Genomic DNA, 18663 nt, shown 5'->3' on the forward strand with positions numbered 1-18663 from the left:
TTAGCATTTGAGATATTAACATTTAATATCTAGAATAAAACTGTCATTATATATGATCAATTTCGGTTTTTTACCTTACCTCGCTCTCCTTCAACGTTTAACCACCGCATCACGCTCTGTTTGTCGACAACATACCCCGCCTGCTTTTATCTGATTGGTCAGATCAGTAATTTTGACATTGACGATCGCTATCAGACTTGCAAGTAAGACCAGCCTAAAATATAACCACTAAATCTTATTTTTTATCGCAACAAATTGCGTAATTTACTACAGGGGACTTGTCAATGGTGGTTAAGGTCCTTCATCTCCAACTGTGAAATGCAATAATTTGGTCAAGCAGAAAGTCAAAAACTTCCCTGATCTTAATCCCTCAGAGTGTTAACGGTGTATTAATATTGCATCCGGCAGTGACAGTCTCATTGGACTAACAGTGATGTAATGAATTGTTTATGTCTGCCTTAATGATGGACTGAGGAGCTCTAATGTGCCCTGAGGACCTGGAGGGATGCAGTTAATTAGATGAAACGATTTCTTGATTTCTATACAACTATTGCTAGTCAGTACACGCAGAAAACTGTCATTACACCCCTGTAAATAGATCAGCAGTACAAAGCATAATAACGCTGTCTGCCTCTGCCTTTGGACCCTGTAATTTAGAAGTGGCTATGCACTGCTTCAATGGTGGTTTTACTATACGCATTTGACCTTCTCTCTTTCATGTACACCTTTTGTATAAGCTAGTTTGAAGAATATTTTATTTCAGCATCAAGCAAGCTTTCTAAACACTGTTTTAGTGCGCCATTGAGAAAATAAAGGTTAAATGTCTTTAAATTTAAAGACAGGCTTGATAATAATTTGCAGTTAGGTTAACCTTGTGTTTATAAAATAATTTATTTGCTAATATAAAAAATTTACCAATCATGGATCTTTGGTTTACATTTTTAATACGCTTTTCTAAACCTAATAAACCTTTAAAAGGGTTTTGTTGTGTTCTAACTAGGTTACCTCCATATTAATGCGAATTTGTTTATAATAGTTAATTATTTATTCATATAATTATGACGCAAGAAGATTAAAATAAATATACATTAATTAATTGTTTTAGAAAAAATGACTTAATTATTGAAAGCAGAAAATGCAAGAGCTCCCATGCATGTGGTTTAAATGGGTTTTATATATTAAAAAAGTAAATGAAAAGCCATCTAAAATTGAGTTTAGAATGTGTAGTTTTGTGCTTGTGAGTGTGATGCAGACGAAGCTCAAGCTGGTGGACCATTACAATATTCAAAATACAATTTCCAATCTGTTTGTCATTTGTTCCCTCAGCAAACCAACAAAATCAGAAGTTCAAAAGCTACTCCAAAACTTTTGGTGTTTCAAGTCAAAGTGTTTTTGAACAAACAATGATTTCTTATGAACCAGAGTAGGTGTAATATATACTGTTCAAATTAACATGGCTACATCGCCTATTTAACTCAGACTACCCGAAGAAAACACTGGTGTTACATTTAATCAATGTTACTTTAGATGTTGTGGGATAAAATTTCACTAGGTGGCACTAGAGGATAAGGATGGCCATCGCGGATTGAGTGCGCTCAAATTTAGATTTAAAACATTCCGTTTACACAAATATAGAGAAAACTGTATCACTTCATTCTTAAATCTAGCTTTAATTTACCGAAATTAATACGGAAAAATATAGTAGTTATTCTCTGAATGGTAATGAGACTAACACTGCAAACCTTTAAAGCAGAGCACTAAAAAAGCACAAGAGCAACACCAAAAATACTTCCGTTCACTATTATAAGCCATGACGAAATTATGAATTATATTTCGAAGACAACGTGACGTTTAACATGATCAATTAAATGCATTTTACATGTATTTTGTGCAGATGCAAAAAGTTAGCCAAATATAGGCTAAAAAGTGAATTGCAAACAAGAATACACAAATTAAATTAATGCAATAAAAAGGCCCATCGAGTCCCACGTTGTTGACAATAAATATTAAATAGTAGTAATACTTCATCCTTAACCGTTTCCTATACAAAATCTGCTGATTTTAAATATATATTCTTTATTTTTAAATATTCGTAAACATGTTTTACCACATAAATCACGGAATTCTTTCACATATTTCGGGAAAAATAAATAATTATTCTGTTTGCATTAGTAGTACAATTTTAACTCGACTTCATTTGAGATTGCGACAAATTAACAAATCTGAACGCGTGTGGTATTTCGCTTGAACTGTTGGTTTGTTGCCTGTTTTATATTTTCGTTTCAAAATGTGACATATCAGGAAATTCAGGCTTTACCTGCGTTGTTTTCACACCCGACGACATGTAATGTTTGATACTTCGATTCAGAAAAAAACAGCATAAACTACAAAATCAAATTTCTATCACAACCTCTGCGCATTTTATTATACCCACAATTTCATCCAGTTCAACGTTTGATGGAGTCTTTCTGACAGAGGAAATAAAACGACAAATAAATAGCTCCCACAGTCTTTGAATTACATGACAGTTTGATCAATTAATCTATGTAAATGATTCCTTTGATAAACAAAACAAAAAGATAAAAACAGATGTCCCTGGAATTTCAGTGAAATAGATTTACATTAAAAATATGAATTAAAATATAAGCAAAATAATACAATAAGAAAATAAAAATAAAAATAATTTCTGATTGTTGTATTTACACACGTATAGCAAGCCCCTGGGAAAAAATATTCCCATTTTTTCCAAATATTCCAGTGTTTACATTTTCAGTAAATCCTCACTGCATTGTGTCCCTATAAAGGCGAAGCGGGACTAACACAATGAAGAACTACAAAACACAGAAGAAAAGAAAATACAAAGAAAACTAAACTGATCAATCAAAAACCCAAGTATTCTTATAGCCCCGTTGTTGGGTAAACGTGGAGACTATATAATAATAAAAAAAAAATAATAATAATAATAATAATAATAATAATATGACAATATTAGTGCTCGTGTTTCCGATTGATATGCTTGATAAAAGATGGAATTATAAAATGCACAAAAACCGCTTTGTCATATGGACCAGTGAGGAATCATTTGACTCGAAATGAAAATATTGCATGTCACATCATTTGCTTTTCCCATTCTCCACAATACTGTGTAAATAACCTCTATTTCAAAATAATTAAAAAAAGACATTCAAATGTTTGAGATATATAATATTGAATTCGTTGGGTAGAAAATAGTGCTAACATTGTTGAAGACTGAACATTGTTTACTATACATAAACATATAGTAAAGTCAGCTCATTAATTTATAAAAAAGCAGCTGAATGTGGGTAAAAAGCAACTGACTCACGCGAGAGATAGCAAGCAATATTCGGCTAAAATGACTATAAATATAAAGGCAAAATAGACCAACTCTAATGTCAAAACAAATCGAGACCAAAATAAAAATAAACCAAAACCTCTAAAATATTTCCCCAATTCAAAATAATACGAAAAGTGCTCAAGTGAGAGAATAACGTAGCTATGTCCTTTAAAAATTATACAATATTTACAGCACTGTGTGGAGTCCTGTCAAACAATTGTATTTTATGGTAATACGTCTTTTATCGAAGGAAAATGCCAGGATTCTTTCTCTAGCCCTTCGGTGACCTGTCTGCAGCTTGATGCTGGAAGTTTCTTTTGATTTTTTTTTTTCAATTTAGAGCCATCCGTATTGATAAAACGGAGAAAGAGACCAGAATCAATTGTGTGAGACTAATTTCTTGGCGCCAAGACTACAACATCTGCTTAGTGTGACCTTGCACCTCATCACTGTGTTTCTATGAGTAAGTATAATGTATCTAAAATAGCCTGATGATAATAATAATGATGAAAATAATAATAATTTAAATAATAATAATAATAATAATAATAATAATAATAATAATAATAATAATAATAATAACGTTTCAAGGCCTTGTGATCCAAAGAAATTGTCAAATACTGTAGATAGATGCATGTCACACTGATGTTGTTTTTCGGTAGAATCGATGTTCACCCTCAGTCGCCCACAACAAAAGTAAAAATGGCGTGTATTTGTCAAATGCTGCAGCACTAGTCACTTTTCAGGCTAAGCCTGCAAAAGCAAATGCAGTGAATGCGTCTCGATGTAAACAACTGGCTGTGGGACACCCATGCTCGCGTTTGAGGGACATTTCGCTCGTCTCAAAGTGTTTGATAAATAGTAGGGTTACACCTTAAAACTGCGTCTTTTCACAGTGCTGGGTTTTCACAGAACAACCGTTCTCTTAGCTCGCGCGGAGGAACGCACGGTCCCCCTCTCTGTTGCAGCAGTAGCCTACGAATTTTGAGAAACATTTAAGACGGATATCTGCTCTCCCGCCTCAGTAGTCTAAACCGCAGCTGCGTTCACTTTGGATAGTTCCAGTGTGAACATGATCATAAATGAAGACTGAGGCAGTCAATATGATAAGATATGTCCTTGTTTTGTAAGTGTTTTTGTGTCTTTTTTCTCCCCCTCACTGAACTGGCGTCTGAACCCCGTGATGCGGCGGCGTGTCTCCGTATACGTCCTCGGTACCCGGTAGAGGTCCGCCGGGAGGAGTCATCCGTTTTTCTTTCTGTCTCCTGTTACAAAACCAAACCCTCACTACCTCTTTTTCCAACTGCAGACTGTCCGCCAGTGAAGTAATTTCCGACGCGGCTGGCTTTGGGCACTTAAGGAAATGGCTCTCCAAAGCCCCTTTGACGCTTACCTCGATGGAAGTCCTCTTTTTCCGTTTCCTCCCCTGCGCTGCTATCTTGTCCAAGCTCGTGGGGCTGCCAGATGTGGAGTCTGCCTCCTCCAACCACTTGTTCAACAAAGGCTTGAGCTTGCACATGTTTTTGAAGCTGAGTTGCAGGGCCTCAAACCTGCATATTGTGGTCTGCGAAAACACATTTCCATAGAGCGTTCCCAAAGCTAGTCCGACGTCCGCTTGCGTGAAGCCCAGCTTGATCCTTCTCTGCTTGAACTGTTTGGCGAACTGCTCCAAGTCGTCCGAGGTCGGCGTGTCCTCGTCCGAGTGGTCGTGGTGGCTCTGGTGCGACTGGTGCTGGTGCTGGGACGGTGGATGGCCGTGGTCACTGAGATGCGGGCTGTGGTGGTCCTCGTGCGCGTCGCGCATGCTGTGGTGGTGGATGCCCTGGCCGCTTCCCGGGATGAGACCGTTCACGCTGAAGCTGGGCTGCGAATAAATAAGGCTCTGTCCGTTCGATGTGGCCATGCTGGGGATGTGAGCTGCCGTCGTTGTTCTCCATGCCCTTGAATCGTGATGGTTCCCGTGCGTCTGATGTACCAGGTGGGGTGGCCGCGACTGATGCTGGAGATTGCTGGAATTGTGCATCTCGTCCCGGGGGCTCTGCACCGCTGGCTTGATGTCCTGCTCGCCGAGGGGACTGGACGACCACGGACCTCCTTCTCCGTGTGACAAGGCTGTTATCCACTGGTGCGCGTGGCTGAGCGGGTGACTGTTGCTCTGCAGTGAGTAGTCACTCTGCAACAGGGTTTGCGCGTCCCTGTAAGCCGTAGCTTGCTGCATGCTCCCAGGCTCCGAGTGTACAATAGATGGACTGGAGGTGAGGATATTGTAATGATTGGATGCTGTAGTCGCCATGACTCTCGGAGCCGGACTGATCGCTCCTATTAAAGGAACCTTGCATTTGACAGTTACTCTTTTGCCACAGGCGTCTCCCAGGCTCTTTGCCAAGTGGACGCAGAGGCGCGCACCTGAGCTCCGCCTCTCGACCACGCTCATTGGCTGAGAGAGGATGATTGACGCGCTTTTTTGAGGCAGCTTTCAGCTGATTGGACGCTCGAGAGTCTTAACAAACACTGCCTTCTTCCCTCAAAAGAACTCCGTGTCCTGCAGCACCTCTGAAATGTGAGGGACCGACGGGCCAACAAGACCAGAGCGAAGAACATCAAAGGTTAAGATTTTTATAACTTAGAGAAAAATTTATTTAAAACTTGTCTCTTATGGCATTTGTGATTGTGTGCGTAGCTATGTGTGTTTGTAATCTTTATGTATGTACATTATTTATATAATTTATGCATTTGAAAAATAAATAAATAAATGAGAACTTTTTTAAATGATGTCACTTCACGTATTTTTTGTTTTTACAGGTTCTGGGATTTATTCGTTAAATAAAGGGAAACTTTTGTAGTCTTTCTAGCGTAATGTTTGCTGGTCAAGCTAAGGAAATGATACTTACACAGTGTTAATTTAACAGGGAATCTTCAGAGGTATTTTTTTTTTTTGTAAAATGCAGCTATAAACAAGTGAAAAGGTGTTGACTAACTTATGGAAAACAGCGGCGCTTGACTCAATAAAGTGTTAGATTTTGAAGAACTGACATAAAAGCTTAAATTCATAAAAGTTTTGGTCAAAAAATAACATTGATGATCTGAGTTAAATTATGCTGTTTTAGCAGATTAGTAAAGAATGAAAATCTAGTAACTAGCTTCACAAAGTAAATAATAATAATAATAATAATAATAATAATAATAATAATAATAATAATAATAATAATAATAATAATAATAATAATAACAATAACCCAAGGAAGGAGAGAAAAATAAACAAAATCATTACTATTTATTTATATTTTAGGCAGATGATTCATTTGTTTATTTAACTATAAATGTAATCTTAAAGCATGAGGAACACAGAGAATGAGAAATGGGATGTGATGTTATATTATGTTATATTTTTCACTTTCAAAAATAAAGAACAGCATAAAGTGTACAATCACTGGATGTCATAAACAATTAACAACCGGCATAAGAGTTGGAAGTAAGGAATAAACATTTTAAACAAGACTTGTTCACTAAACAAATAGGTAAAAATAAAATACTTCAAACAAAAATGACATATAGGATTTATTAAAATTTTAGAATTAAATGAAGTCATGAATATGGCACAATATGTACATTATTTAGATATATAGACCACACTTTCTTGATCCTATAAAACAAAGAAATGCCGATTATCCAATTTGCAATCAGAAGCACGTGTGTTGAAAAACCTAGTGACTTTCTAAACACAATAGTAACTGGCCAGTAATTATTTAAGTATTTTATTTTTTTTTAATATGCTAATTACAATTAAAAAGACTAAACCATATTCCAAACATCTAACAAACATTTTAAATAAGCAGTTACACTTCTCTTTTAACCACAACTGTCTCTATAAATCCTAACAGAAAAAAAAAAAAAAAAAACTTTTTCTTTGGGGGTCTGTATGGTGTACTCACGTCAAAGGAATATTTCAAAGAGGAACAGTGGGCCGTTTGGGACCGCAGGTGTCTAAAGCTGACCAGCTGGCTTCTCTGTGAGCCTCTGTAAAGAAAAGCACACGACATTGTCCGAGGAGGGGGACATTTTTTCAGCGGCGCTGCTGGTTGCTATAGAGAGCAGTAAATTAAACAACGCCTCGTACGTCACCAGCATCGCCTCCTCTAGAAGGCCCTACGTAAATCAGCAAGGGTAATGGACAAAAGACAAAAAGGAGCAAGGAAGACAGAGAGATCAGCTGATTTTAAGGAACTGCTTAAAGGTAGTAAATAAAGTGTAATTTGCACAGCTAATGAACTTTAACGCAGGGCGTACAGCGCCGTACAAATACGCATCATGAGGTAACAATTTAGCATGTAGTAAACATGGTTCAAATCCCAATAAACCATGCATTTGTTTATATAAAAATAGGACTAGTTATTATTTTTTTTCCAAATATCAAATTACCTTTCATATTTACGTTTAAGAAGTATAACAAAACAGGCTATTTGTTAATATTATTATAATTCACATATAAGCGCATATGTTTGAAATGGGTCAATAAAAGATGGGGTCGGCCTATAAAGCTCAAGTTATTATTGTAGCCTACAGTGTGGTCATCATGGCAATGACACAAGCCTATCCGGTAAAAAAAGATGAAACATTTAATGTAAAAGACTCAGTGGCCAGAAAAAAAAAAAGATAAAAGCTGAAAATCTGAACAGAGAATATAATAGATGAGGTTAAAGGGCGTTTTAAAAAAGAAAAAAGGAGAAACTTTAAAGACACGTTCCGGAAATTCATCCGCGTAATAATGAACATCATTGTGGCGTAACAGTGAAATCACCCAAATCAAAAGAACATTTATGGCAATTAAGGTTGTAATTCAGAGAATTACCACAACGCCACAGAAGCTTAAATAGTCGTGTTGGGAGAAAACCAAAGCACATTACTTTAATGGTATAATATGCAAACTATGGATCGTTCAATTACATGGCTTAACAACGCATAAATGATGCGAGTCTTGTTATTTGGACTGTGGGGTCTACGGTAATTCATTTGGAAGGGCCAGCGCGCTCTCAAATACAGTGAAATCTATTTCTGAGCTCCGGGAGCCGCTGCCAAACTACATTTAAGGGAATAAAAATTAATGACAGAGAATCTGAGCGTTAAATTAACAGTAATTATATGACCCGCATGCTGTAAAGATTCCATTTTTTATGGTCTAATTAGGTAACTGTCTCCCCATACATCAACATATTTCCCTCAGTGGATTTTCACACAAGATCCCGGTCATGTTCAAATACTGATTGAAAATAATTAATTACATTTTACAAAGACATGCTTTAAATCACACAATAATCAAACTCTTCTCATAGTTACGCCAATCATTGACGATTTGATCACCCAAGACGGAGCAAAAAGCTTGGAATAATAAAATGTCTTCCGATGAAAACAGATGGAGGGGTTTAAAGTGTAGCAGAATAGCATATTATTCATTCAGGCTAGGCTATAGGTGCCCAGAGGTTTTAACAAGGCTTTCTTATGTTCAATAAGTTACAAGTTAAAGTAGGCTACAATACAAGTTAGTCGTGAACTCTTGCCAAACCGCGATTCGTAATCATGGCAACAGCACTAAAGTCAATCCTTCCTTTCTATTACGCGTCGGGCAGCGTGTCAATAATGTTCCATAAATTATATTGCTAAAATATAGAAGCTAGCCTTTAAACATTTTCATATTTTTTTATAAGAAGCATTGAGCGACATTAGTACTTATGTAACTAATACATATAATCTCAGGAAATCTATAGCTTTAGATTTATTTACATACGTTTAAAATTCCTTTAAAATTCGATGGTTACAGGAAAAAAACATCTGTGAAACTTTTTCATTCTACAAATGTTATTTAGAATTCTTTAGCACAAAGAAAAAGTGGTTCTATAAAAAAAACTTAAGACAAATTCTCTGCATGGGAATAGTTCTTATATGTTTAACTGATTCTTATATGGTCTAAATGGTTCTTATATGACATCAAACCAAATAACAACAAAAACTATGGATTCTTTATTTAAAAGAGTGCAAACAACTGGTCCCCTCAAAGTCAATGTATAGCTTCTAACTCGCACACCGTAAAATTTCAATAGTTTTATTAAAAAAATAAGTGAATTAGTTTTAAGATACTTTTTATGTATTAAAAAAAAACTATGCACGTATGCATTTGTAAGGGGAGAACTATCTCTGTCAGTGGGGGAGTATCCTTACAGAGCTCTTGTTGAACAGGTCTTGCACCGAGATTCCAGTAATCCCAAGCAATTAATTCACACAAAGACATCGTTAAATCTGGCCCTCACTACAATTGGTTACCGATTGTCTGCATCCATTGTGGGGGGCGCAAGAGACCACCCCTGTGAGGCTAAGTGGAGACCTGTTATGAGATCCGTCCACGCACCAAAAGCGACTTGAGCATCTTCAGAGCCTCTGAATCATTCCTTTTGAACAGGACCAGTTGGAGAAATGAGAGATTTGTTTTTCTCCCACAGAAGAGCAAGGATCAAATGCCACAGCCCATGACATGGAGAAGAATCATTTACTGTGCTTTATTTAATCTTATTCCAGAATAAACAACACTGCCAAATAGCAGACTCACTGCCTGTATTAATTTGAATCAAGCATCTAAACCTTTAATCACTTCAACATGCTTCCCAATGAACAACAGGTTGCGGACAAAAACCAAATGCTAAGGATTCCAAAATACTGAGCCATAATTTATATTACATTCCACATTTGAGACCTTGGTTACAAATGCAAATCATTTTGAACAATTCTACAGTTCAAATAATAGTTCACTCAAAGATGAACATTCTGGCATCATTTACTGACCCGTTACTTACTCTAAACCTGTTAAACACAAAAGAAGATACTATGAGGAATGTTGGAAACCTTAAACCATTGATATCCATAGTAATACTAATTATATGGAAGACTATGGCTACAGGTTTTAAACATTTTTCAAAATATCTTATTTTTTCCTGAACAGATTAAAAACCTGGGCGTCATGGTGGCGCAGTGGGTAGCACATAGAGTTTGCATGTTCTCCCCGTGTTCGCAAGGGTTTCCTCTGGGTACTCCGTTTTCCATCACAATTTCAAAGACATGCGGTATAGGTGAATTGGGTTGGCTAAATTGTCAGTAATGTGTGTGAATGGGAGTGTATGGATGTTTCCCAGTGATGGGTAGCGGCTGGAAGGGCATCCGCTGCGTAAAACATATGCTAGATGAGTTGGCGGTTCATTCCGCTGTGGCGACCCCAGCTTAATAAAGGGACTAAGCTGAAAAGAAAATGAATGAATGAATGAATGAAGATAAAAAAAAAACAACTACCTAGTTGGCACCAATAGTCTAGTGGTTAAGTGTGCTGATAGATAGCACCATGGTGCTCAGAGCAACCTGTGTTCGATTCCCGGCTTGAGGTCCTATGCCCATCTTTCCCCTCTATCTGCTCCCAATGCTCTCCTGTCTGTCTTCCACTATCCTATCACAATAAAAGATGAAAAACCCCTAAAAAAAACTGTAAATTTTTGGGTGAACTATCCCTTTAAATATGTACTAAGTACTTTCTGCTATATAAATAATATCTTATTTATATTTTAATTAATTAATAAACATGTTGACATGTGATGCAATTCACCAAGTGACCAATAATGACAACAGTACCACATAAACAAGCTAACATTCAGACCAACATGAGTCAGTATAAAGGTCAAAATTTAATGGTAATGGGATGAATAACAAACAGCTAATACCTTAAATGGAGGAAAATCATTGCATTTTATGCAATAAACGCTAGAGATATACAGTATGTACAGTGGAGATGTACAGTGCTCCGCATATATAAGTACACCCCTCACAAATCTCTCTTTTAAATTCATATTTTTTAATAGGAAGCTATACAATATTATATTTGTGCATATACATTAGATTAGTCAGTACTGAAGCCAAACCTGGAGCTTATCTAACAAAAAAACTTGTGGTTCAAAAACCAGTACACCCAAATATATATGTTATAGAAAAATATTAAATACAAATTTAAAAAAGAGAAAAATCAAGAGAAGCAAAACATTTTGAAAAATCTAGTTGAAATTTTGTAGGTTATAATTTATTTTTGCAATATTTTGCTTGAATTTAATTGTATTATCTTTCAATTTCTAAATATGTTTGTTGACTAAAATATTATTTTAATAAAAATATCTGTTTACTTGATCTGTTTTGTCTAAATGCACCAAAATACATTGCCTATATTCACTGAGAAATGGATACAAATATTTATTTTCAAAATCCGGTGTACTCAAGTATGTTGAGCACTAACTGCTAGCACATAGTCATGTTTTGTAGTTTACTACAAAAAGAAAATGATTACCTGTTTTCAGAATTTAGCATTCTTCAAGTGTTGTTGTGTAAACAAATGGCCAAAAAAAAAAATCAGATTTTAGTTTTCATTGTCATGTAAATGCCTCTTTGGTGACATCTCCAAAATCTCAAGGTTTCAAACATACAACCCTGAAACCCATCTGTCAAGTTGTAAGAGTAACTCTTAGTTGCCTAGTAGTTGGCTATACCTGAGTTTCCAGACCTACAGACTCCTCTTTATAGAGATGTGAAGGAGCTCCTGGTCCCATCGCTCATGTGCAGCTCGATTAGCCCCATGCGTCTCGTTCTTCATATGTGGAAGTGCAGCAGATGGTAGGAGACGCACCGTGTTACGAGGCAGCGGCGGTATGTAACGCTGTTCTAATTGAAACATCAATACTACAGCAGAATCCCACAGTGGAGCAACACTGCAAGTTTGGATTACCGTTAAAAGTTATCTTAGAAAATAACAGCTGGGAACTGTTTCCATGTAAATCATAGATGAAATGAGGATATGTACGCATTAAGTGAGGGGTTAAAATGGTCTGCAATGCTTTTAATAGTAACACTTTGCATGCTAAGGTTTGAATCATCACATCAAAACACAAAAGACTGCCTACCTGGTCATCCTCAGCAAACTAGAGACATAAAGTCAGATGGTATTTTTGATATTTATGCAAAAGTGATTGTTGTTCACAAATATGAAAATTCCATATTTATTATCTCAAACACAGATCGTTCCAAACACTGATAACTTTAAAACATCAGTTAGATATTTTTTATTGAAACCTAAGAGCTTTTCAGGTAATTTATTATTATTTTATTTATTTATAAATTTGTGAGTTCTAAAATATTATGAATTATACATTTATAAGTTCAGGCCATGCAACAAGAGCTTGCTTTGCATCTCATGCACACATGCACATGCAAACAAATCCACACATGCACATAGTGACTGAAAAGTTTGACCTTTTCGCAAGTTTGCTCTGTAGCTGAGACCACCTTGCACCAGTTGATCTCAAGTCTGTTGCTTGATGTTTACCGTAGTGATTTGAGTGTCAGCCCTACTACATATGAGGTTCAAATCATGTTTTGAATGAATTTCTTAGGATCTCCAAGGACGAAATTCAAAGATTTCATTGCATATAGAATGATTCAAGAATTAGCTGTACAGTGAAATTAAGTCCTGCTAACATCATTGCTGTTTGAAACTCCAGACACCCTTCCCCCAATCATGGACCAGTGTCCACCCCAAAATGCTAAAGGTGCTCCACACGTTAATGGATAAAACAAAGGACATCATTTGTAGGCCAAGACGTGCCTGAGCCCTCTCCTCAGCCCTCGTCAACCAATCCAATACAGCCCTAAGGAAAATAACCAAAGCTCTGCGTTTGGACTGAGGTTGGAAGGTCTATTTGCCTCTCCGTCAAGCATCGATTTATCCTACTCTCCAATTTATTTCTCCTCCTCGTTCCTGCGATCCATAAGGCTCCTGCCTCTGGGGGAAGAACCAGAGGAGAGACGGCGAACAGCCTCCCAACACATTCAAAACCTGATATACAGCCTTCCACAACATAAACCGATATGTACCTATACTCCATCACAGAGAAGAAAACATCTCTGAAAGTGTCTCACCCACATGAATTACAAGGTGCTGCACATGGTTTTTGCTGATTTATGTATTGATAAAGATCTTGCCTATATTACTGAACTTTGAACCATCAAGGGATTTCCTTGATCCTGGTAATGCAATGCCAATCAACATAAATCTTACATGCCAGTTATGCTGAAGATAAACAATCAATAAAAATACAGAGACAAGGCTTGGAAGCTGGTCCACATGTTCCAGTATGTTCTCTGTGGTCTTGCATATTTGCAAGATGACCAGTTCAAATGCACCTAGGGTAATTTCTCATCCTATTTCAACCCAACTATATAACATTCACACAGTCCTGTCAAAAGAAGTTACAGAAATGATTCAAATCATGAAAAAGTCAGAGAAAAGGTAAACTACTGTTTAATAGTTTGGTATTATGCATGTATTTGAATATTTTCTTATGCCTAACTAGACTTATTTGATCAAAAATACTGTGATAATGCACAATATTAATAAAATGTGTAATAACTTTTAAGATTGTAATATATTTGAACAAGTAATCCATTTATGAGATGACAAAACGGAATTTGCAGCACCATTTACTAGTCCTCAATATCACACAATGCTTTAGAAATCATTCTGATATGCTAATTAAGAGTTTAAGAAATGAATAATTACATTTTGATTGAAGTGAAAATTACATGAAAAAGTTTTTTAACAATTAAAATAATTCTGAATAAAATATCAGCAACTAGGGATGCTCTGATCAGGATTTTTGCAGCCGATACCGAGTACCAATTCCTTGTCATGGTGATCAGCCGATACCAAGTACTGATACCGAGTACCGATTCCTTGTCATGGTGATCGGCCGATACCAAGTACCGATACCAAGTACTGATACTGATACCGATTCCTTGTCATGGTGATCGACCGATACCAAGTACCGATACCAAGTACCGATAACAAGTACTGATACAGAGTACCGATTCCTTGTCATGGTGATTGGCCGATACCAAGTACCGATACCAAGTACCGATAACAAGTACTGATACCGAGTACCGATTCCTTGTCATGGTGATCGCCCGATACCAAGTACCGATACCAAGTACTGATACAGAGTACCGATTCCTTGTCATGGTGATCGGCCGATACCAAGTACCGATACCAAGTACCGATAACAAGTACTGATACAGAGTACGATTCCTTGTCATGGTGATCGGCTGATACCAAGTACCGATAACAAGTACTGATACCGAGTACCGATTCCTTGTCATGGTGATCGGCCGATACCAAGTACTGATACCAAGTACCGATACCAAGTACTGATACCGAGTACCAATTCCTTGTCATGGTGATCGGCCGATACCAAGTACCGATACCAAGTACTGATACAGAGTACCGATTCCTTGTCATGGTGATCGGCCGATACCAAGTACCGATACCAAGTACCGATAACAAGTACTGATACAGAGTACCGATTCCTTGTCATGGTGATCGGCCGATACCAAGTACCGATACCAAGTACTGATAACAAGTACTGATACAGAGTACCGATTCCTTGTCATGGTGATCGGCCGATACCAAGTACCGATACCAAGTGCCGATAACAAGTACTGATACCGAGTACCGATTCCTTGTCATGGTGATCGGCCGATACCAAGTACCGATAACAAGTACTGATACCGAGTACCGATTCCTTGTCATGGTGATCGGCCGATACCAAGTACCGATACCAAGTGCAGATAACAAGTACTGATACCGAGTACCGATTCCTTGTCATGGTGATCGGCCGATACCAAGTACCGATACCAAGTACCGATAACAAGTACTGATACAGAGTACCGATTCCTTGTCATGGTGATCAGTTGATACAGAGTACCATTTCCTTGTCATGGTGATCGGCCGATACCGAGTACAGATTCCTTGTCATGGTGATTGGCCGATACAGAGTACCAATTCTGATGCTTCAAAGTTTATATAATTTTGCCATTGCATAATCACAATTATTCTTTAATTATGAAATCTGGCCTTACCTAAGATAATAAATTAAGGATGTTGCTTACATGTAATGGTCAGAAGCAGCTTTCCAAAAAGAAAATAGATAAAGCAGATGAAAAAAATGGTAAGAAAAATGACTAATAACGCAATTTGGAAGTATTCCTCATGTGTTGTAGTGCTCCTGATGCATAACCCGGGCACATAACCCAGATGCGTCTTCCTCTGCTTGTAAACTTGTAAATACTTGCGATCAGTTCATGAGATCGGCCAGATCAACGAGTACCGATTGAGTAGTGAAATGTGATTATCGGCCGATAGCATCCCTATCAGCAACTTCTTAATAACTCCAAACCTTTCAATGATGGTGTATATTGGCACCAAAAGTCATTTAAAATCAATCTAAGTCTTGACTAATACTACACAAACAGTAAGGCATTACTCTGAATTAGATTAAAAAGTTCATTATAGAACTCAAATTATAAGCATTTTAGTAATTTATTGCTGTCATTATCAGAAACATTTTGAACCAACATCATTTAAGCTTCTAGAGGCCATGAGATTCAAAGTTAGCCTGGTTATATCTATGTTTGCAAAGAAGGCTCCTCATGGTAAGATCTCAAAATATGCAGCTCTCTTTCCTGCAACAAACCTTCAGCACAAAGTCTTGAGAGAAAGAGGCCTGACATGCTCCTATACCTGAAATCGATCAATGCCGATCTGTTCAGAGGAAATTAAAATCTATAGGAAATTAGATTGTTTCAATGATTTATTGGAATACTAAATCACTCATTGCAATCCAAGCTGCCACACTGTAACTTCAATGTTATTTAAGGGCTGGGATGTCATCAGCGTAAATCGCCTTACATCATTGGCCAGTCAGATGTATGATAGAACAGTAAAAATCAAGAACAACACAAAGCTTATGATCACAATCACATTTATTAATAGACGTGAGTTTGGAAATGTCTTGTTCACACAGCAGGTTTTAATAGAAGACCTAATATAGAACACTGTCTGTATGAACATGCAACTGAAGTCAAGTTGTTTTTCAATTCGTGGCTATAGCATGTAATCAAACAGACAGTGACTAAAGTAAATATGAAATATAGATATATTCAAACGAAAAAACTTTCATTATCAAATCATAATTAATCCTATTGGAAGACAATCAATTAGTACTAGAAGGTTTATATTGGTGCCATGACCCAGATGTGAGTAAATGAAAGAGAAGCCAGTCTAGTGAATGACTTGAATGAGTACGTTTTTGAGCAACAGTGGCATTGCATGCATTTCCAGCTTAAAACCAAAACACTGGCAAAAAAAGTTGACACAGTGGAACATGGAATCCCCACTATACTAGTGTTTTGGAGCTGTTATTGCCATAGCAGCGCAGACAGAACACAAATGCATAAATTCTCGCAATTGTTGTGTGGGGTACTCTGATCACTCAACGCAGAAATGTAAATCAAGCTTTAAAATTTAGGGGGGTTTTGCAATGAAGACCAGCTAGGATAGATGGGCAGTTGGACCCAAGCTCCTAGAAATAACATACGTGCTAGGAGTTTTGTTTTAATTTTTTATTATTTTTTAGGGGTTTTCACCTTTATTTGTATAGGACCGTAGAGATTTAACAGACAGGAAAGTGTGGGGAGCAGAGATCGGGGATGGATCGGAAAAGGACCTTCAGCCTGGAATCGAACACAGGTCAACGTGAGCACCTCGGTGCTACAGTATGTGTCGACACACTAACCACTAGGCTTATTTGGCGCAAACAGAGATTTGTTTTAAAGCAAAATAAGCAATTTGCTGATTTTCTTTACAATTTGCTGATTGTCTTTAACTTTTTTTTTTCTTTTTTTCTTTTTTTACAATTTATTAAATTGACGAAACTTGAAGAAAAGATTTCCAGGGTTTTTAGTGAGCAAATTAATTGTATTTTGAAAAAATTAATTCATTTTGATTTTGATGCCAATAACACACTCCAAAAAAGTTGTGACAAAGGTCAATTAAAAGTGAAAAGCTCATAGAATATCCAAATGAAACAGTGGTGATACAGTCCACAATAAGCAGGCAAATTGGCGATATACCAGGACTTCGCAGTTAGATATAAAACGAGAAAAAAATACATTTATTAATGCTTTGACCCACTGTCAACATTGAGGAAATTAAATGAAAAGAAAAAAAAAACTCTGTATAGAGTGTTAACAACTGTTATGTTGTGTTGTTTAATAAAGCCACATGCGTTCAGGAGAAAAATAAACTGCGACTAAACAGTCTGCTGCTGCATCAAGAAATGTCACTTGACTTCTTGTTGATGGTGAAAGCTGTACATCCGTTGTGTGCAGTAGGGTTGCTGCTGGTTCTCAGGGCTAGAGCTGATGTCAGATCATCAAAAACAGAGTGGATAAGTGTGCTGGGTTCAGAGGACTCCATATTCCAGCTTGCTTTAAGGAGAAACAGACATTGAGAACCCAGTCTTAAAGTTTAGAGTGACCATCCAAAGTTTCATGAGTGACAGCTGCAGAAAGCAAATGTCTGTCCCGGTTTGGGGAGCAACAGAGCAAACAACATTGGTGTGAGAAATGTGAGCACATTAATATGGAGGTTTATATTAGCGGAATATAGAGCCATATACTGCCATCAAGATGATGTCTTTCCCAGTAAATGTGTGGTTATTAGATGAAGTCTCATTCTGCATGTGCTACAGCAGCTTGGTTTTGAAGACACAGAATGGATGTGCTTATCTGTGTCCTATTGAAAATGAAGCCATCAATTTCCAGATGATTAAACATTGTATTAAAAGAAAAGTTGATGTGAGTGTTAAACATGCCTCTGTCCCACATTTTTAGAGAATGTATCAGGCATCAAAAATAACGATTGTTAATATTTCTAGAATACAATTAATCTTCTGGCTAAAACAGTTTTTTCTTTTACTTTTGACAATTAAAAATGAAAGTAAAAAAAAAATCAGCAAATTGCATATTGATTTTATTGATATATTATTTAAATGTCCCAACATTTCTGGAATTTAAGTTGTACGTGGAGACCTCAAAACAATCTGGAGCTCAGCCAAAGACAGTGATTGGACTTGAAACTTACGATGAGATGTGGCTCATATCTCATAACTCCTTCAGTACTACTTGCCCCTCCCATAGAGGGATTCGAACAGGCATGGAAGTCAGCTTCACTTACAAGGCTTCTAAAGACTGCAGCCCGTGCATCAGTGACTCCCATGGCTGACTGCAGCCCCTGGTGTCAACTGGTAGTTCCCTTCTTCAGGCCAGGTAAGTGAGTTTACCATGCAAATCTCTTATTGGTTTACACATGTGCCTCAAACGGTAATCCTATTTAACCT

At 37.0% G+C, this 18663-nt stretch overlaps 1 protein-coding gene across 1 annotated transcript; it reads right to left on the reverse strand.

Annotated features, from left to right (window-relative positions):
- Positions 1–2392: 2392 nt before the first annotated feature.
- Positions 2393–5782, reverse strand: pou3f2b (POU class 3 homeobox 2b). Its single transcript, XM_056476265.1, has one exon. It carries the CDS (start codon positions 5646–5648, stop codon positions 4512–4514), a length of 1137 nt encoding a protein of 378 aa, XP_056332240.1. The 5' UTR covers positions 5649–5782; the 3' UTR covers positions 2393–4511.
- Between the last annotated feature and the right edge of the window lie 12881 nt (positions 5783–18663).

The sequence above is a fragment of the Danio aesculapii genome, chromosome 16, assembly GCF_903798145.1.
Source record: "Danio aesculapii chromosome 16, fDanAes4.1, whole genome shotgun sequence".
In the NCBI taxonomy this organism is placed as follows: Eukaryota; Metazoa; Chordata; class Actinopteri; order Cypriniformes; family Danionidae; genus Danio; species Danio aesculapii.

Coding starts and splice junctions, on each gene's coding strand:
- pou3f2b (XM_056476265.1), bottom strand. CDS start 5,648: ATGGCGACTACAGCATCCAATCATTACAATATCCTCACCTCCAGTCCA.